The 21719-nt window shown below is 44.3% G+C and overlaps 1 protein-coding gene across 2 annotated transcripts in view; it reads left to right on the forward strand.

The window, feature by feature from the left end:
• The window catches only part of MGAT4B (alpha-1,3-mannosyl-glycoprotein 4-beta-N-acetylglucosaminyltransferase B), a 59703-nt gene that overhangs the window by 22520 nt on the left and 15464 nt on the right, over window positions 1–21719 (forward strand). For both annotated transcript variants that reach the window (XM_007474186.3, XM_056811730.1), the window contains exons 2-4: window positions 16513–16698; window positions 16800–16940; window positions 17071–17204. In XM_007474186.3, the coding sequence (XP_007474248.2) occupies window positions 16513–16698; window positions 16800–16940; window positions 17071–17204 (461 nt within the window). The remainder of the gene's footprint in view (window positions 1–16512; window positions 16699–16799; window positions 16941–17070; window positions 17205–21719) is intronic.

The following is a 21719-nucleotide window of genomic DNA, read 5'->3' on the forward strand; positions in this document are numbered from 1 at the left end:
GGGCCCGCCAATCAGGCTGTGTAAGAGGATCCAGACAATTTTGAATCCAAGCCTTCTGCCTTCTAGTGCTTAGTCCACTGTCTCTTGTGAGAGTGATTGTGTAGGAGGGATTATATTTGGCTAAATTGTCCCCTCCATCCTGGGGATCCGAACCCATGTTGCCCTCAGGAAAATAACTCTTGGGATTGGCCCCCCAAAAAACAGCATGACTGTGCAAAGTGGAAAAGCCCATTAGCCCAGCTTAGCCTTGAGCCTGGCTGGGTGGGGGGGGATCCTTGAGGAGAAAGTCTCTGGAGAGAAGCTGAGGCCAGAAGGGACAGGACCAGGAAGAGCTGAAGGCAGCCTGCCCATCGCCTCTGGGGGAATGGATTTCTCCCCCTGCTCTGGCCCATTCCCAGAGGGTGGATGGCCTGGGATGGCCTTGGGCTCTGGGTGGGCTCCAGGATTTAGAAGAAATTCAGGTGGCTTCTGCTGACTCCCAGATGTGGCCCTGCCGAGAGGCCTCCTTCAGAGGGGCCAGATGCCAGGGAGCAGGGTTGCAGCAGCCTTGTGATAAGCAGAGGGTTCCTCAGCCTCTGGCATGGTCTCCTCTGGGCTGGCTCTCTATGCTGATTTATTGCCTCTCCTAAACTAGTGACCTCCATCTCCCTTCTCCATCCTCGCCTGCTTTTGTGCTCTCTGTCCCATTCCTGGCCTCCCTTCCTCTCTCCCTCCCTCATTTCCTTCCAAATTACCCTGCTGACACTGGAAGCCCCTCCGGAGTCCCCCACCTGCTAACGTTCTCTTCCTCTCAAAGTCCCTTGGGTTGTTTTATTTGTATAATACCATATAGCTAGTATAGCTAGTGCTAGGGTTTGTGTCTGAGTTGTGTCGTTAGAAAGTAAGTGCACCCCTTGAACCCAGTGTGCACAGTGCCCAGCATACAGTAGGCACTTAATGAATGGTGATTGATTGATTGACTGACTCCCAGACCCCAGACCCTGCCCTGTGAGCCTGGAAAGGCTTCTCTTTGAATTTGGCTGTGGATCTGGCCAGAGAACTCTTCACATGCCCTGTCTTTTTCCTCCCCTGAGATCCTAGGGGGCTGTTCCTCCCCAAATCCCTCTCTCTGGGACTAGCAAAACACTTGACCAGGCCTGCTAGAGTGAAAAGCATACTGGCCTGAAGCATGCACCAAGCCTTTGAAGCCCTGGCCTATGGGACTTTTAAAAAAAATCTTTCCCTTCCATCTTAGAATCAATATTGTGTATTGGTTCCAAAGCAGAAGAGAGGTAAGGGCCAGGCAATGGGGGGGTTAAGTGACTTGTCCAGGGTCACATAGCTGGGAAGTGTCTGAGGCTAGATTTGAACCCAGGACCTTCCATCTCTGGGCCTGACTCTCAATCCACTGAGCCACCCAGCTGTCCCCTAAGGCAACATCTTCTGTGGGTCATAGGAACCAGGGCCTTCCCCTCCAGGGAAACCTCTTCCTCTGATTCTCTATGGCTTATCCTTGCTGTTCCTCCACCCTCTTGCCCCTTAGCCTCCTGGTTGTTACTACTCACTAGCTGTCAGCCCCATCCTTCTTGGCAGTGGCAGGGAGTCAGAGGTCTCCAAACCAGTATTCATGTGCAATTTAACCCAGACCTTGGCCAATTCCTTTCTCCATAGTGTGAAGTTATAGTTGTGGGTTATAGAATCAGGAAAACATAGAATGTTCAGTAACTACAGGATCATTGGCAAGTAATTTCACAAGTCAAGTCAACAAGAATTTACCAAGTCCCTACTCTTTGCTAAGTGGGCAGCTAGGCAGCAGAGTGGATAGAGTGCTGGGTTTTGAATTAGGAGCACTTATCTTCATCTGTTCAAATTTGGCCTCAGACACTTACTAGCTATGTGACCCTGGTCAAGTCACTTCACCCTGTTTGTCTCCATTTCCTCCTCTGTAAAATGAGCTGGCGAAGGCAAACCACTCCAGTATCTTTTCCCAGGAAACCCTCAAGGACATCACAAAGAGTTGGGCAACAAAAATGTGTTAAGTGCGGGGGATATATAAAAAGGCAAAAAGAGTCCTCATCCTTAGTGAGCTTTTGTGAGGGAAAAAAAATGCTAGCAACTATATCAAACCAAGATAGATACAGATAAATTGGAGGTCATCTCAGAGGGAAGGCATTCGCATTAAAGGGAACCAGAAACTTCTTGCAGAAGGCAAGATTTTAGCTGAGACTTGAAGGAAACCAGGAGGGAGACCATCCCAGGCAAGGAGGTCAGCCAGTGGAAATGCCAAGGATTGGGAATGTCCCAGGTGAGAAACAGCAAGGAGGACAGTGTCATTGAATTGCAGAATATAGTCCTTAGAGCAGGGAATAAGGTGTTAGAAGACTGGAAAGCAGCAGGTTATGAAAGGCTTTAATCTCTTAGCAGTGCCCACATTTCCTCGTCCATAAAGAGAGGAGAGGAGCGGAGGATTCTTCTGACTATAATTCTCTGAGCCCTCTCTGAGCCTTTGCTTTCTTCTCTTTAAAATGGGAATAGCAGGATTTGTACTGCCAACAAACATGAGTAGGTGATTTATAAATGCTTAGGGATGGATTATCCACCTCGTTGGGGTATTGTGATGGAAAAACTTAAATCACATTTATAATAGCCTTTGTAGTTTGCAGTATCTGTAAGGCTGCTCTGGGAGGGGCCTGTGGCCAAGACTATGTTTACTTGAGAGGGAGAGAGGCCAGAAAGGAGTAGAAGAAAAACAAATTCTAATTGGGACAAAGTACTGATTCATCCCTCTGTGTGTTGTGTGTGTGCATGTGTATGTATGTGTCTGCCTCCACGCCCTTCTCCCCCCAGGGTGAAGCACAATCCAAGAGAAGAACCAGAGTTGGTAGGATCCAGAATGCCTTTGGAAGATTCTGTGATCTGTGCTATGCTCACGGTTCATAATAATAATGATAATAACAACAATAACTAATAAAAAACTGGTATTTGTATACCTCAAAGTTTATAAGATAAGGTACATCACATACTTTATCTCACTCCATCCTCAACAACCCTATGAAATTGTTACTGTACATATGATTGTCCCCGTTTTGCATCAGAAAAAAACTGAAGGCCATAGAGGTTAAGCGATTTGCCCGTGATCATTTGGCTAGCACTTGTCAGAGGCCAGATTCAAACCCAAATATTCCCCAAACCAGCACCCTATCATCTCCACCAGGATCATTCTCCTGGCCAGTTTCTCCTTCCTTTAGAAGCTAGCTTGCTCCTTGATGTCTTTGTTGTCCAGTTTGGACTAATTATGCCTCTGTAGCTACAGGATCCTGGATTTCAAGCTGGAAGACACTAGGACCTTAGAGATCATTAAGTGCAACACCTCGTTTTACTTCCAGGAAACTGAGGTCCAGAGAAATTAAGTAACTTGCTCAGGATCACACAGCTACTAAGTATCTAAGGCCAGGTCCTTTGACTTCTCTAGGGATCAGTTCTAGCAAGCAGTTGGGGTTCCCTGACCAGAGATGAAGGCCTGCCTTGAGGTCTTCTCATCAGTCTGACCGAGATTCATCCCAACATCATCCACCTCAGTCATAAAAGCTTTGCCAACACACTCTGAGCCATGTCCCAGACAGTGGAGACGGGCCTCACTGAGCTACATGCTACACTATCCTGTTGACCCATAGCATGTGATTGTGAAGTAGCTCAGAACAGGGGTCAATGTCTGTTGGGTCCTCAGGTCTTTGGCAGATGAATCTGTGAGATTCGCCAAATATCACTTTGAAGATCTTTTCTTTGATTACTGTGTCCAGAGCAGTACAGTGCTTGATCTTGGACCCATATACCAACCCTGGGAAATACAAACATCTATTCATTCAACAAACATTTAAGTGCCTGCATGAGCAAAACAATTTGCAGGGCCCTGGGGAAGATACAGAGTTTAGACAAAACACAGTCTCTATCCTCATGAATCTTGCAATTTAATAGAGGGTTAAAAAAAACAACTGCAGGTAATTAATTTCAACATGGCAAAGTGGGAAAAGCCCTAGATTCTGTTAGAAGACCTAGATTCAAATCATACCCCTATTTCTTATTATTTGTAAGCCGTTGGTCACATCTGTTAGCTTCTCTGAACCTTGGTTTCCATCTCTGTAAAATGAGAGACTAGATTATCACCCAAGCCCCTGGTCTGGCAGATCTGACAGCATTTGGTACCATGATATACAACATAGAGAGGTACAACCTAAAGCCCCCGAATTCCTACAATCTCCCATTACACTGCACCAGGTCTTTCACTGAAGAGTCACATTTAGGGGGCAGCTGGGTAGCTCAGTGGATTGAGAGCCAGGCCTAGAGACGGGAGGTCCTGGGTTCATATCTGGCCTCAGACACTTCCCAGCTGTGTGACCCTGGGTAAGTCACCTAAGCCAATACACAGTATTGACTCCAAAACGGAAGTTAAGGGTTTTTTAAAAAAAGAGTCAGCATTTACAAAGAGCCTATTGTGTCCTAGGTACTGTACTAGGCCCTCTCTGGGGATACAGAAAGACAAAAATGAAATTGCACCCACTCTCAAGGAGCTTACATTTTTCCTGAGGGGAAACAACATGTCAATAAATAAGCAAATTCACAAAATAAAGTTATTTAGTGCAGACAGAGAATCATTAACATCACCCAAGAACTGGGCCTTGAAAGGACAAAGGAGAAGACAGAGCACAAGAGTGAATGTGGGACACCTGATGCAAGGGCAGAAGTGGAGGATGGAATGTCATGTATGGTGTGGCTGGTGCAATGGCTGGAACATAGAATGTATGAAGGGAAGTACTGTGAAACTGGGGCAGGGCAGACAGAAGAGAAAGAAAGGAGAGAGGGAGAGACAGAGACAGAGAGAGACAGATCGCCGGGGAGGAGGGATTGGAGTCAGATTATGAAGAATTTACATTATGTCCTCTTGGGAGATGGGGACTCACTGAGACTTATCTTAAGTGATATGATCAGACTTGTACTTTAAAGAAGATGACTTTGGATATGGAGAATTGAGTCAATATATAAGAATACAAGTCATTCCCCAATTGATAAATGATCAAAGGATAGGAACAGGTTTCAGATAAAGAAACCAAGGTACATTAAAAATATGCCCTAAATCACTCTTGATTAGAGAAATGCAAATGAAAGGTCCTTTGAGTTACCATATTACATCTGTCAGATTGGCTAATATCACAGAAAAGGAAAAGAATAAATGTTGGAGGGGATGTAGGAAGCTTGGGACACTAATAGTTGGAGTTGTGAACTGATCCAGTCGGTTCACAAAATGCAGAGCAATTTGGAACTATGTTCAAAGGGTTTTACAGTGCATATCCTTTGACCCAGAAAGACCATTTCTAGGTCTGTATCCCAAAGAGATCCAAAAAAGGGAAAAGGACTTCTTTATACAAAAATATTTATAGCAACTTTTTGTGGTGGCAAAGAATTGGAAACTGAGGGAATGTCCATCAATTGGGGAATGGCTGAACAAGTAGTGTTATATAATTGTAATGGAATACTTTTGTGCTCTGTCAAAATTAAAATTAATCTCAATAATTAAAATATTATATCTTAGGAGATTTATTAATGATCATTAAAAGTAAAGGAATAAAAAGGTAACAAAATTTAAAAACCATGTGCCCATGGCTAATTGACATGTTCAAAAACCCCGCTTACCACCATGGTTGAAACCCAGGAAGCAAAAAGGGCAAGACCAGGAACCCCACTGAATTTTATCTCTCTGTCTACAGGAAGTACATAATGACAGGAAGTCAGTGGGCTCCTGGGAAATGCAGTTTTTAGGGTAACAGATTTCCAATTACACATTCCCCCTTGATGATCATTTGGGAGACTAGTCTTTCCAATTGATCATTTGACATAATTGACTTTTAAATTACAATAATTTGGGGATAAAAGGAAAAAAGAACAAACCAATGATTGCTAGGCACATTGACAAAAAAGCCAATTAGGGGGTAGTCCCCTTTGGCATAAGAGTATATATACAAAAACAAATGTGTTCAACCTCACACAGTTCAAATCACCACATCCCAAAGTTCACTCTGGATCTTCTGGTGCAGCATGTGGTCTGTGGAGGCATCTTCGTGGCTCCTTCTCCAAACAGTTCACTTTCTGGATACGGAGAGGTAGCATGTTTCCTATCCTGAAATTTCTCTCAAAAAAATTTAAATTTTGCATTTTGGAATAATAATACAGCTCTAAGAAGTGATGACAAGATCATTTCAGAAAAACCTGGAAATAACTACATGAAGTGAGCAGAACCAGGGGAACATTGTCTACAGTAACTGAAATATTATATGATAAACAATTGTGAATGAGTTAGCTATTCTTAGAAATATGGTTATCTAAAACAATCGCCAAGGACTCCGCCTCCTAAGAAAGAGCGGATAGAGTCTGAATGCAGAATGAGACATACTATTATTTCATTTTCTTAATTTTTTTTGTTTGTTCCAGTTCTCTTCTACCAAATGACTAATATGAAAGAATGTTTTACATATTGCACATGTGAAATCTATATTAGATTTCTTGCCATCAAGGGAGGAAGGAGAAAAGGGAGAAAGGGGGAGAATTTGATTCAAACTTTTTTTTTAATGGTTAAAAATTATTTCCTCCTCTACCATGTAATTGAGGGAAAAATATTTTTTAAAAAAGATTAATTTGTCCCTTGTTTGCAGAAAGGATGGAAGAGGGAAGAACCTTGCAGTAGGGAAGCCAATCAGGAGGCTTTTGTAATAGTCTTTTTTTTTTTAAACCCTCACCTTCTGTCTTAGACTCAATACTGGGTATTGGTTCCAAGTGTAAGAATAATTTTAGGGTTGTGACCTAATCTAAATTAATTTTGGTTGCCAGGGAATATCATAATAAAATACCCAAGTCAGCTGGAAATGTATGGTGATTTTAATTAATATAGAGGAAAGGAATTAAGGAGAAGAGAGAGAAGGAGGGTATAGGATTTCTCCCTCCTGGCCTATGCCAGGGGAAGTTCAAAGACCTCCACAATGAGGTCTCTGAAGAAGATTAGAGGCTTTCTAAGAGGATAATGTTTTGGAAGGTAAAGGAGAAAGGAATCAGCCTAAACTCCAAGAGAGCTCAGCTAAGATGCCTGACCTGAACTAGGTCACTCAGCTTCTCCCAGTATAGTATCAAGGAAAACTCACCACCCAACTGGACAATAGCTGCCGCCATGCCAAGATGCCGAAATGCTCAGCACATTGCCAGCCAGAGACCTCACTGCTGCCAGAGAGGCCGGAGAGAGGAAGTGATGCAAAATATATAGAGGGTTTTATATCACTTCCCTGTGTCTCACATGTACCAATGGTAGCTTAAGCTTGACTTAGGACAGCCCAGGGGTCTGTCAGTTGTTTCTGATTTGTCATTTGTTAACACATGTCTGTTGAAGGCCATCCTCCTAAATACTTAATCCTTAAGTATGGGTGTAGACATTTCTGATTTTGTTAGACTAAGTAGGGTGGAGTAATTTAAAGTTCACATAAGGCAGAAGAATGATAAGGGCTAGGCAATAGGGGTTAAGTGACTGGCCCAAGGTCACACAGCCAGGAAGTGTCAGGCCAGATTTGAACCCAGAACCTCCCATCTCTGGGTCTGACTCTCAATCCACTGAGCCACCCAGCTGCCCCCTCTTGTGATAGTCTTAGAGAGAGAAGTGATGAAGATTTGAACTAGGTAGATGGATGTATGAGATTATAGTTGTCATTGGGTACTACTGAAATCAAGGAAACTAAGTATTAAAAGAGAAGAGCACCAATCCAGAGCATATGGTGTGTAGAATGCAGGTGATGATCCTCCAAATGTGCTTGAGAAGATAGGAAGAGAGCCAGGAAGAGAGCAGAAGTCCCAGGGAAGAGGGAGAATTAAAAAGGTCAAGAAGGATAAGGACTGAGAGAAGGCCACTGAATTTAACTATTATGAGATCTTTGTTGACTTTGGGGAGAGGAAGTGATCAAGAGAGGCCCCTTAATAGTTGATAGGGCTGTGATTTAGGATTGGATTCTCCCCTACACAGAGTCAAAAGTTCAGGCTTCATTCTGTGACTGTAGAATACTAAGGTAGACTGGCCAAGGGAAAATTTACTCTGTGACTTTGTTTTGTTGACTTAGATGCCTTGGCCAGTTGCTTGTGGCCCCCTCTGAAGTGGCCAGGGGAATAAAGGCCCAGGAAATTGTTGAGAATTAGTCAGGTCAGGGAGTAGCTGAAGTCACTTCTCCATCTTTCCTCCTAATGTGAATGGCCAAGATGTGCCACCAACTTGGCACCCTTTCCCTGGGGTCACTCTGTGGTTTAGGGGAAGCATGAAGCCTCTGCATATACATACCTTCACTCAAGAACCTAATCCAAGGAAGACTGCATCCCAGCCTGGAGTAGGGAGCCCAGCTTACTGTGACTCCCAGAGTCACCCAGTCATTGGTGTAATTTTTTTTTCTTGGATAAACTTCAGTTCTGCTTTCTTTGGGAGTCAGGACAAAAGGGCACTCAAGCTTCTAGAAGAAGTTGTTGAGTTGTTTTAGTATATCTGATTCTTTGGGACCCCATTTGGGGTTTTCTTGGCCAAGATACTAGAATGATTTGCCATTTCCTTCTCCAGCATATTTTACAGATGAGGAAACTGAAACAAAGAGGGTTAAAATGACTTGCCCAGGGTGACACAGCTAGTAAGTGTCTGAGGACAGATTTGAGCTTGGGAAGATGAGTCTTCCTGACTTCAGGCCCAGTCTTCCTGATTCTGAGACTGACACTCTAGAAAAAGGAGAGATGATGCCAAAATTGGAATAAGGAAGACCTGAATTTGCATCCTGCTTCAGGTACTTGCTAGCAATGTGACCCTGGGAAAGTTGGGTATCTTCACTCAGCCTTAATTTCCTAATTTATAAGATGGGGATAACAATATCTATTTCATAGAGATGTTGTGTAGATCAAATTAATATATCTTTTTAAGCTCTAAAATGCTACATTAATTTTAGCTATTATTGTTTAAAAGTTCCTCCCATCTGCCTGTCCGAGCCGAGGCTAAAAAAGGAATTTTTATTGCTTAGTCCCTTAAAACAAGAAATGAAAACATTCAACAGATGCAGCAAAACAGGATGTTCAGAGAGGTTGGCTGGGATCAGCAATTTTTCCCTTAAGACCCTCTGTTAATGTTTCCTGTGACATCCCCTTCCCCATCCTCCTCCCTTTTAAAATATGTTCCTCTGGAGCATCTCCTCTCTTTCCACCCTCCTTTCTACCTTTTACCACATAGCAGATTAATTTTAAAAAATTTTTAATGGTTACAGTCATTTCCAAGCATACTCTTCCTTCCTGTGAGACTTTCTTTCTTTTTCTTTTTTCACATAACTTAAAAAAACTTTTTTTTGGTCAAATACATGTAGAAACAATTTTTGACAATTGTTTTCTGACATATTTCAATTCAGATTCTCTCTCTCCCACCCCCCCACCCCCGTCACCTCCCAAGGAGGTAAAGAGTCTAATACAGGTTATACCAGTGCTTCCATGCAATATGTATTTCTGTATCGCTCATACTGTGACGGAAGACACATGTCACACATACAATAAAAAACTCATGAAGGAAACAAAGTGAAGATGGAATCTAATAGCAGATCAAAGTAGGCCAACAGTTCCTTCTTTGGCTGTGGATAGAGTTTTTTAGCATGGGTCCTCTGAGACCATCTTGGAATCTTTTCTTGCTGATAATAGTTTAGTTTTTCACAGTTGATCATTGTACAATATTTCCATTACAGTATACACTGGTTCTGCTCATTTCACTTTTTTTTAAACCCTTACTTTCTGTCTTAGAATCAATACTTAGTATTGATTCCAAAGCAGAAGAGTAGTAAGGACTAGACAATTGGGGTTAAGTGACTTGCCCAGGGTCATACAGCTAGGAAGTGTCTGAGGCCACATTTGAATTCAAATAAATTAATTTTTTTTAATCTTTCCCTTTTCTCTTAGGGTAGATTAAGGATCAATTCCAAGGCAGAAGAACAATGGGGATTAAGTGACTTGCCCAGGGTCACACACCTAGGAAGTATCCAAGACCAGATTTGAACCAGGTCCAGGTCTGGCACTCTTTTGACTGTGCTGGCTAGTACCCCATCACATATAATTTAATCTGACCCTCTGAGCACACATAAGAGGCATAATACTCTTCCTGAATCTCCTGTGGCTCTCTTATCCACTAGCATTTTATACCTTAAAAAAGCATTTCTAGAGGGGAGCGAGGTAGCACAGTGGATAGAACACTATCCACCTTTTTTAGGGAAAAAAACAAATTCCTTGATCTCGAATACTCCCCTTCCTTTATCCAAATAATGACAACAACACATAAAAATGTTTTAAAATTCCCCAAAGGGCTTTGCTCCATTGTTTTATCTGATCCTCATAACATCTGTGTGAGCTTGGCACTCAGCTGTCCAGTTGATCTACTTAATGGGCCGGTGTGCATCTGGCCATGTCAGTGTCAACACTGGCCGTATTTACTCAACCAACCTCAGGTATACCAGCTATTATTTTCCCCATTTTACAGAGGAGAAAAATGAGTCTCAGTTTAAGTGTGCTCTGTGGGCACACAGCTAATAACTGTCAAAGGAGAGATTTAAACCTGTCTTTTTTTTCTTAACCCTTATCTTCCATCTTAGAATTAATACTGTGTAGTGGTAGAAGTGTACAAGGCAGAAGAGTGGTAAGGGCTAGGCAATGGGGGTTAAGTGACTTGCCCAGGGTCACACAGCTAGGAAGTGTCTGAGGCCAGATTTGAACCTAGGACCTCCCATCTCTAAACCTGGCTCTCCATTCTCTGAATTACCCAGCTGCCCCCCAAACCCTTATCTTTTGTCTTAAAAGAGATACTAAGGGGGGGGGTGGCATGTTGACTATCAAGCGGATGCCCTGCTGGACACTGAGGATAAAAAAGAGACATAAAATAGTGCCTGCCCTCAAGGAGCTTACATTCTACTGGGTGGAAGGGGAATCAACAGGTATGTCTTTGGTGCTTACTATTTTTAATATAGAAAAAGGCAAGAACATAAAGGAGCTTGAAATCTAATGGAGAAATAACTTATACCAAGAAAATTAAGTTCAGGGGCAGCTAAGTGACTCCGTGGATAGAGAGCGAGAGCCAGGCCTGGGGATGGGAGGTCCTGGGTTCAAATTTGGCCTCAGATGCTTCCTAGCTGTGTTTTTCTGGGAAAGTCACTTAACCCTCATTGCCCAGCCTTTGGTGCATTTCTACCTTGGGACCTATACTTAGTATTGATTCTAGACAGAAGGTTAAAGTTTCAAAAAAAAAAAAAAGGAATAAAATAAAGAAAAATTCTTTTTAAAAAGAGAAAGAAAAGAGTCAAAACTGGGGACACCTTTGCTACTCAGTGGATAGAGAGCCAGGCTTGGAGATTGGATGCACTGAGTTAAAATTTGGCTTCACATATTTCCCAACTGTGTGACCCTGGTAAAGTCACTTAATTCCAATTGTGTAGCCCTTACACTCTTCTGCCTTGGAATTATTGGGGAAAATAACCTGTTGATTGGTTTCACTGGCTTCAAGTCTCGTCCCATTGCAGTCCATTCTCCATCCTCTGTCAAACTGATCTTCCTATGAGTTGGTGCAAACGCTGGCCATATTCACTCAAGAAACCCCGGTGGTTCCCTGTCACCTCTAGAATCAAATATAAGGTCCTCCGGCCTCCTGGCGCATCCTGGAACTAGACACTTCTCTCCTGACTCCAGTGTGTTTCTCCGGCATGCTGGATCTTTGTCTCCAATCTCATCTCCGCCACCAGGCTTCCTTCAGCTTCCAGCTGAAATCCCGTCTGCCACAGGAAGCCTTTCCAGATCCCCCTTGATGCCCAATCACCCAACTGTCTGTTTTTTTAAACCCTTACCTCCCATGTTAGAATCAATACTGAGTATCCTTTCCAAGGTAGAAAAGGAGTAAGGGCTAGGCAATTGGGGTTAAGTGACTTGCCCAGGCCACAGAGTCAAATTTGAACTCAGGACTTCCCAGCTCCAGGTTTTGCTCTCTAACCCCTGAACCATCTAGCTGCCCCAATGACTTAACTCTGTTGATAATTTCCAGTCCCTCTTGTATACTGTACAGTTTGTTTGGCTGTTTTTGCATGTTCTATAACTATATACATATATATAAATAAATATACACACACATCTATATAACACTATATATATAGTTGTGTTTGCATGTTATCTCCTCCATTAATTATGTGCTCCTTGAGGCTTGAGGGGTGGTTTGTGCCTGGCACACAGTAGGTGCTTAATAAATATTTGTTGTCTCATTAACTGGGAGACCTCCTGTGCAAAGTCATGGATCTGGGAGATGGGGAACAGGAAGCCAATTTGGCTGGATCATAGAGCATATGAAGAGGAATAATGTGAGATCAGACTGGAAAGATGGGCTGGAGCCAGAGCGGGAAGGGCTTTAAAAGCGACATAGGAATAAGAAGAAAATTAGCATAGTACTGTGAAGTTTATGAAACACTTGACCTATATTATCCTGTTTGAGCCTCCCAGCTACTCTGGGAGATTAGTACTATAGGGATTATTAGCCTCACTTTACTGGTGAGGAAATTGAGACTCAAGGAGATTCAGGATATTAGTTTCCACAACAAGCCAGCCCCACTGTGGCTCTTAGCCCATAAGTGTTAGAGGGATGGCTGTGTCAGATGTCTGATAAGTATCAGGGCTAGGATTTGAATCCAAATCTGACACTAGCATCTGTAAAGAGAATATTCAGACATGTCAGTTCTGATTAAAATGCCACTGGTAATTGTCTGAGCTTGGGTTTGAACCCAATTCTTCCTGAATCCCAAGTTCAGCGCCCTATTCACTATATCAGTGATGGCGAACCTATGGCCCAGGAGCCAAAGATGGCATGCAGAGTACTCTTTGTGGGCACTTGCCCTCCCCCTCAGTTCATTACTAGAAAGGCAGAGGGATTCAGGTGGAGCTTCTCCCCTCCCCTTCTCCACCAAGTCTGATGACATTTTTTCATATCCCCCACCTCTGCCCAGCAGCCAATGGGAGTGCACAGGGGGTAAGATGACTGGTACAGAACTGGAGGGAAGCAGAGTGCTCAGGCCACTCTCCTCCCCCTCTCTACACTAGCTGAGGACATTCCTCACTTCACCCTCTCCTCTGCCCAGCAGCCCAATGGGAGTGCTTCCTCCTTCCCCTGTGTAGGATAAGGGTAAGGGGTGGGGCAGGGCAAGGTGTGTAGCCTGGGAGTGGGGAGGGTGGGGCCCAGCACTTGTGGTTGGGGACAGGGCATGACACTCCATCTCTAAAAGATTTGTCATCACCATATTACCCCTCAAAAATAAAAAAAATTTTCCTTTGAGAGTCCAATTATCCCAAAATTTCCAAGTGTATATGCTCTGTGGTCTTAAAGGATGTATCTATCCCAATTAACCCTCTAGTCCAGTGAAGCTTTTATTTAATCAGATTATTAAGACATTTTGTGGTTTACTTTGGATTTTTTTTTTTATAGAACAATCACATAGAGTCCAGAAATGCTACATGAAATACTTGATTTTATCAAACAACTTAAAAAATAAATTGGAGAAGAACAGCTTGGTGATGCAGTGAATAGAGAGTCAGGTCTGGCTGGAGATGGAAGGTCCTGGGTTCGAAAATAGTCACCATTCCATGTGACCTTGGGCAAGTCATTTAACCCCCAGTTGCCTAGGCCTTACTGCTCTTCTACCTTAAAACCAATACTTAGTGTTAATTCTAAGACAGAAAGTATGGATTTAAAAAAAGATAAATTGAGCAAGGAGGGAGAGAATTTGGAAACTTAATTTTTAAAAAAATTAATGTTAGAAATAATTTTTGTTTTTACAAAAAAAAAATCAAAGGATGCGGTGCATTGGAAAGATGAATGGATGTGGAATTGGGAAACTGGCTCAACCATCAATTTAATGTATAATCTTCAGGAAGTCCTCTCTGGAGCTGTTTCCTCATTTGTAAAATTATGGGATTGTACTGGGTGCCATCCAAGGCTTCATGTGTTCTGAGATCCCAGCCCTGACATTCCTTATTCTTAGGGCCCTTCTTGTTCTTATACTCCCATGTTAAAGACTTTTCCAGTTCTGTTATTCTCTTCCTAACATCCTTTCCAACTCCCAGGCCCCTTCCCAAATCAGATGGTTTACACAATAAGCTAATAAAAGCTCACTTTGTTGAATTGTCATTGAGTGTCTTGACCTTGTCACATCCTTGGAAAATCTACCAGTAAAGATCTTTCAATGTGTACAAAGCAGAACTTGAATCAGTCCACCTTCCAGCTTTCAGCATTTCTGTTGAGGGAGCCATCATGGTCGGTCTCAGATACCTCTCAGAGTCATCCTTGACTTGCTTCTCCTTCACCCTCCCATAGCGAGTTGGTTGCCAAGTTATTTTTAGTCCTAACTCCATGCATCTCTCATCTCTAGCCCCTTCTTCAGCTCCTATGGCCCCTGTTCTAGTTTAAGCCCTCATCACCTCTCTCTGGACTGTTGCAACAAACTCCCAGCTGTTCTCCTTGCCTTAATTTGTCCTCTCCATCCTCTTCACAATCGCTGAAATAATCTTCAACTATGGTTTGACCTTTGGAAAATTCCTCTGCTTAGAAGCCTTTAGTGGCCCTGGGAGGAAGCCAGACCTCCTCAGGCTGCATTTAAGCCCCTTCACAGGCTGGTTCTTTCCTCATCTCACACTCCTCTCTTTAAAACATTCTCCTGTCCAGCCAAACTCAATTACGACCCGCTCCCTTTATAAGCATAGCCTTCCACCCCTCTGATTTTGTACAAGCCTAGAATGAACTCCATCCTCATTTCTTTATCACAATTCTCGTTTTCCTTCAAGTCACTGTGTGGGGCTCACTTTCTCCCTGAAGCTCCAACTTGTTCACCCTCTCTCTCCCTTCTCAGTTTTCCCAATCCTAGACTTCTCTGGGTAAAGACTATATCCTGCCAGTACAATAGAAAGCACTTAAGAACTTTATTCTTGTCTGGGTACCTTGGCTTCTAGAGCGGGGTAGTAGAAGCTTTGGGTAGTCAATAAACATTCATTAAGCACCTACTATGTGCCTAGCACAATGCTAAGCAATGGGATGCCAAGAAAAGTGAAGACATAATAAGTCTGGAGCTGGAAGGGCCCTCAGAAGCAGTCTTCCCCCTCCCCCCAAGCCCATAGCTTCTGACTTAGAATAGATACTTAGTATTGGTTCTGAAGCAGAAGAGTGGTAAGGGCTAGACAATGGGGGTTAAGTGACTTGTCCAGGGTCACACATCTAAAAGATCTCAGAAGCTTTCTAATCCAACTTTCTCATTTTACACAGGAGAAAATCGAGAGAGCCAGAGATGCATTGACTTGCTGTAGGAAGCTAGGTGGCATAGTGATAGAGGATTGGAATTGGGAAGAATCATTTTATACGTTCAAATCTAGCCTCAGATACTTAGTAGATGTATGATTCTGGGCAAGTCACTTAACCCTGTTTTGTTTTCCTCATCTGTTAAAATGAGTTGGAGGAGGAAATGGTAAACCACTCTAGTAGCTCTGCCAAGATAACCCTAGATGGGGTCAGAAAGAGTCTAACATAACTGAACAAGAAGTACTGTAGAGGTGGTGTGTCAGAGGTACTTTTCAAATACTTGTTGAATTGAATCTTTCACCTGTTCCTGCATTGGTTTGGGAGGTTAAGACTAGTTGCTGGGCCAGCTGTGGGTAGCTCAGTGGATTGAGAGCCAGGCTTAGAGATGGGAGGTCCTGGGTTCAAATCTGACCTCAGACACTTCCTAACTATGTGACCCTGGGAAAGTCACTTAACTCCTGTTGCTTAATCCTTACTTAAGTTCTTTTGACTTGGAACCTGTACAGAGTATTGATTCTAAGAAGGAAGGTAAGGGTTTAAACAATAATTTAAATATTTAAAAATAAAAAGAACTTTGTGAAAGTGAGAGGAAAATGTATTTTTTTCTGAAAGAGTAGGGGACATGAAGACAAAGCCGGACAAGGTGCTGTAGGGTAAAGTTAGGGGTGGTGGGTCTGTGAGTCAACAGCAAGCATTTATTAAGCCTCCAGCTCTGTGCTAGGGATAAAAAGAAGCATGGTCCAGCTGATGCCCTTACAGAGCTTACATTTGGTTTTTGAAACAGTGTGTTCACATGTGAATAATTAGGTGGATAAGCATTTATGAAGTGATTACTGTATGCCAGGCACTGCGCTAAGCATTGCCAATGCAAATTCCAACAAATAAGATAGTTGCTGGCCTCAAAGAGCTTATATTCTAGAGGGGGGGTCGGGGATGGACAGCACATGAAGGAAGGGATGTTGGAAAGGGGATCCGGCTCCGCAGCCTGGCTTGGATGGGAGGCGGAGGGGCCCAGGAAATGCCTTGGAAGCCAGGAGGCTCCAGTGTGCGGCTGGGAGAGGGCAGCAGTGGCCAGTCGGGAAGCCCCTTCCCTGCTTGCTGCCCCCCGGGTCCTCTCTGCCCTCCAGGTGACTCCACAGAGGGGTACCAGCGGGAGTTCTTGGCCCTCCGCGACCGCCTGCACGCTGCGGAACAAGAGAGTCTGAAACGCTCCAAGGAGTTGAACCTGGTGCTGGATGAGATCAAGAGGGCCGTGTCGGAGAAGCAGGCCTTGCGGGACGTGGACGGCAACCGGACCTGGGGCCACCTGTCTGGTGAGGCCGGGCCCGGGGGTTTGGCTGCAGGGGAGAGGCCGAGGGGCCCAGCGGGATGGGGGACCCCGTCTGAGCCGCCTTTCTTCCCCCCGCCATCCCAGAGGACACGAGGCTGAAACTGTGGAACGTCACCCACAAGCATGTGATGCACCTCCCCACCGTCTTCCACCATCTGCCTCACCTGCTGTCCAAGGAGAGCAGCCTCCAGCCGGCCCTGCACGTGGGCCAGGGACGCACGGGAGGTAGTCAGGCCGGGCGGGCAGCCTGAGGGGCGCTGGGCGGAGGAGGCTTTCTTGGGGGGCCGGGCCGGGGCCTGGGGAGGGTGGGTGGGAAGGGGAGAGGCCCTAAGCCCCGGTCCCTGGGCCACTGCAGTGTCCATTGTGATGGGCATCCCGAGCGTCCGGCGGGAGGTGCACTCGTACCTGACCGACACGCTGCACTCGCTCATCTCGGAGCTTAACGCCCAGGAGAAGGAGGACACGGTCATCGTGGTGCTGATTGCCGAGGTGAGGGGACACGGGCGGAGGCGGAGGGTTCACGGCCTGGGCCCTGGCTCCCTTCCGGGTCTCCTGCCCAGCTCTCCGCCTTCCTCTGCCTGCAGGCCCCAGGCCCACTCTAAACTTCTTTTAGGCCAGGGCCAGGAAACAATCAGTCCATCAACAAGCATTTAATAAGAGCTGCCATGTTCCAGAGGAGGGCAGTTAGCTGGCATCATGGGTAGAGAGCTCAAGTCTGACCTCAAATACTTCCTCGCTGTGGGGCCCTGGGCAAGTCATGGAATCGTGTATGCCTCAGTTTCTTTACCTCTCAAAAGAGCCGGAGAAGGAATGGCAAACCAAGAAAGAGGCCCTGAGGGACATCTAGGTAGCTCAGTGGATTGAGAATCAGGCCCAGAGACAAGAGAACCTGGGTTCAAATTTGGCCTCAGATACTCGATGGATGGAGAACCAGGCCCAGAGATGGGAGGTCCTGGGTTCAAATCTAGCCTCAGATACATCTTAGCTGTGTGACCCTGGGCAAGTCACTTCACCCCCATTGCCAGCCCTTACACTCTTCTGCCTTAGAACCAATACACAGTATTGATTCTAAGACTGAAGGTAAGGGTTTTAATTAAAAAACCGAAATGAGGTGATGAAGAGTAGACATAACTGAAATGACTGGCCAGCAACCTGCTCCAGCACTGAGGGTACAAGGAAAGGCCAAACAAAAGACAGTCTCTGCTGTCCAAGACCTCGAAGTCTCGTGAAGGAGACACCAGGCAAACGATCCAGTTACAGAGGGGATAGGCTGGAAATGATCCACAGAGGCAGGGCACTAGACCTAAGAGGGTTCCAGGAAGGCCCCTCTAAAAGGTGGGATTTTAGCCAGTATAATGGACTTTGCTGCCAGTAGCCATGCAACAAGCCGAGACACTCCTGAAGCACTTGGGGAAAGAATGCTAAGCACACTGAGAGAAGGAACTGTGGGCGCCGCAATGCAAAAGCAAAACATGACATCACTTATCACAGGCCTATATGGTGTAACAAGGGAATCACTTTAAAAGACTGATATATATTAATTTAAGGTCGCCAAAGAATCAGCTATGTAATTCCTAAATGAAAAACTCAAGTCAGCCGTCAGCCTTTTTTGGAGTTTAATTACAATAGGAGTAAGAAAGGAATTAGAGATAGAGAGAGAGAAAAAGGGAGAGAAGGGAATAGGGCTTAAATACCCCTTCTGTTTAGGCTGGGCCAAAAGGCCCAAGCCCTTAGATAGCTGGGGCAAGGAAAAGAGGTCAGTCCCTATCACTCACGTGACCAAAATGGAGAAACAGTCTCAGAGGCCCCCACCTTCAGCTTCCTTCAGCGCAAGCTTCTCCGAGTCCACCGCAATCACCCCGACCAAACTCCTCAACCACCTCCAGTCTCCAGACCCCCTATCTTTAAGGAAACCCTCCAAGTTGCCTCCCCTCAGTCCTCACATCTACCAATCACTGTTCATCAATTTCCCTGTCAATGGAGGCTCTAGCTTAACCCAGGACCGCCCAGAGGTTTCTGGCTTTTGCACATGTCTGTTGAAGGTCATATTTTCAAATGATTAAATCTTTACTCCTTTGCTACAGCCCTTTCTAAATCCTGTTAACTTGAGTAGGGTAGAGATTGGAAAAATTAAATTTTGATCTAGGCTGCAGCCCTTACTCAATCCTATTAGGACTGAATAGGGTGGAGATTTATTCCAAGTATCTCCATTGTATCAATTCTAAAATCAATCAAGACTCAAAGAAATTCCTGTTCTATGCTTAAGCATAGGTCAAAGTCCTTTCCATTGTTCAGCAAAGGGTTTCTGTCCTAAAGTAATCTTAAGAAGGGAAGAGAAAGAACCTCCCATGCCAATGGGGTTCCCATTCCAATAGACTATCAGTAAGAAATTTTCCAAGTATGAAATATCCCAATGGTGAAATTTCCAACATTTATAAGTCTAAGGAAATTTGAGGTTTACAATCCCCCCTGATGATCATTGGGAGACTAGTCTCCCCATTGATCATTTAACATAATCATTTTGTAGTTCTAAATTCACTTCTAACTAAAGATATACACAATATTCAATTTTCTAGGAGAAATTAGAATAGTGAGAGAGGAAATAGAAAAGAAAAGAAAGCAAAACCAATGTTTGCTAGGCGCATTGACAGAAAGCCAAATTAGGGGCAGTCCCTTTTGGCATAAATGTTACAATAAATGTTCAATCAAAAGTTCAGTCCAATCAATCACATCCAAAGTTCATTCTTGATCTTCTTGATGAAGTGTAGGTTTTCGGCATCTTTCTGCAACAGTTCATTCTCTGGATATAAAAGTTTCAAGCTTCTTTCTTGAAGATCTTTTCTCCAACAAAATCAAAATCTTTGAAATTTTTTATAAAAGTAAAATCTTAAACAAAAGTCTTGGATTTTTATAAAAATACAATCTCAAACAAAAAAAAATTCAAAAATTCTTAGATTTTAAATTAAAATACAATGGGGACGTGATTTGGGGTTTAGGCTTGAAAAGATGCTCTAAAGCAGAAATGAATCCTATGGAAATAGGTCTCAAGTGACAACATTTGTACAACCCGGTGGAATTGCTTGTTGGCCCCGGGAGGGGAAGGCAGGGAAGGGAAGAGGGGAGGGAAAGAAAATGAATCATGGAAACATATTTAAAAATAAAATAAAAGGTAGGGTTTTAGCTGGGGTTGCCAGCCGAAGGCAGGAGCTGGAAATCAGGAGGGAGAGGCTTCCGGGCCTGGGAGACAGGCTGGGAAAATGCTGGGTCAGGGCATGGAGGCTCTCACTCCAGGAACAGCAAGGAGGCCAGAGTGCATGGAAGAGGTGTCGGGGGACTGGAGAAGAAGTAAGGCGTAATAAGCCTGGAAGGTAGGAGAATCCAGCTCAGAAAGGGCTTCGGATGCCAAGCAGAAGACCTTCTATTCAACCAGTGACATGACTGAAGAGGTCACACCTGACCAGGCTTCAGGAAGGTCCCTGGATCACTAAGGTTTGAGAAGCCTGGAAAGGACTAGATTGATGGCTTTGAACCCTAAGCAGAAGATTTTCTGTTGGATCCTGGAGGTCAGAGAGGACCGCGGGAGTTTACTGAGTAGGGGGCTGATGAGGTCAGAACTGAACTCGAGCAAGATCCCTTTGAAAACTGAATGGAGGATGGGGGTGCCCTCCGAGGAGGCAGAGGCAGTGAGTTCCCTTTCAGACCTGTTGAGTTTCTGGATGCCCAGCAGCCAGCTGGAGATGCGAGACAGATTTTGTTTCCTTTGCCCCTCTCCCCACATCTCTTGTACCTAAACAAACTCCATTATTCTGCCCCTGCCCCAGGCTGGGTCACCCACCCCGTCCCACCTCATCCCAGGCAGTTTTGGGTCAGAGGTCCAACTCCTACTTGTAGTACCCAGAATCACCAAAACACACAATTTTAGGGTTGGAACCTCAGTAACCATCTAGGGTAAGCCATACCTCAAAGGAATCCTAACTACATCCACAGTGTACCTGACGTGGTCATCCCATGTGCCTTCGGGGAAGGACTCGGGGCTCTTCCCCCGGGATCACCCCACTCCAGGATGTCTGGGTGTCCTCCAGTGGGTCTTTGAGCAAATCTCTTAATCTGTCTCTGGCCTCAGTTTCCTTCTCTGTAAAATGAGAAGATTGGACTAGAAACCTTCCCAGGGCCCTTCAGGCTCTAGATTTACCTTTCTTTGTATCCTCAGAATTGGAAGAGAACTTAGAGGTTGTACAGTTCAACCTCTTTTCTCTTGTAAGAATCCTGCCCATAGCATCTTTGAGCCATCATCTGTTTGAACACCTTTTATGATGGAAAGCTCACTGCCTTACAAGACAGTCCATTCCATCGTTGAATAATTAATTGTTAGAAAGTTCTTAGGATCATTTGATTGATCAGAATATTGGTTTCCCTGAAATATCTATTCACTGATAGTTCTATTCTTATCTCATCTTTCTTCTCCATTATAGGGAGCATGCCTCACACACACACACACACACACATATATATTATTTTATTTTAAATAATTTTTATATTTATATTTATAAAATATAAACATATTTTCCATGTTTACATGATTCATTTTCTTTCCCTCCTCTCTTTCCCCACTCTTCCAGAGCAGACAAGCAGTTCCACTGGATTGTACAAATGTTATCCTGATGCCTATTTCCAGCTATAATTTTTTTTAAGCCCTTACCTTCCATTTTGGAAATGATGCTGAGTATCGATTTCAAGGTAGAAAAGTGTCAAGGGCTAGGCCATTGGGATTAAGTGCAGACTTGCTCAGGGTCACACAGCTAGGAGTATGTGAGGCCAGATTTAAACCCAGGTTCTCCTGTCTCTACCCACTGAGCCATCCAGCCCCTCCGTGTCTGAGACGTTTGTATGGCACCCACTAGGCATGGGGCTCCAAAGGCGAACGATGAAGGCTCCTTCCAGAGCCCTGGTCCTCGGTTCCCGCAGGTCACAGTTCTCTCTTCATAGCCTTTCATCACCTGTTCA

This window comes from Monodelphis domestica, chromosome 1 (genome assembly GCF_027887165.1).
Source record: "Monodelphis domestica isolate mMonDom1 chromosome 1, mMonDom1.pri, whole genome shotgun sequence".
In the NCBI taxonomy this organism is placed as follows: Eukaryota; Metazoa; Chordata; class Mammalia; order Didelphimorphia; family Didelphidae; genus Monodelphis; species Monodelphis domestica.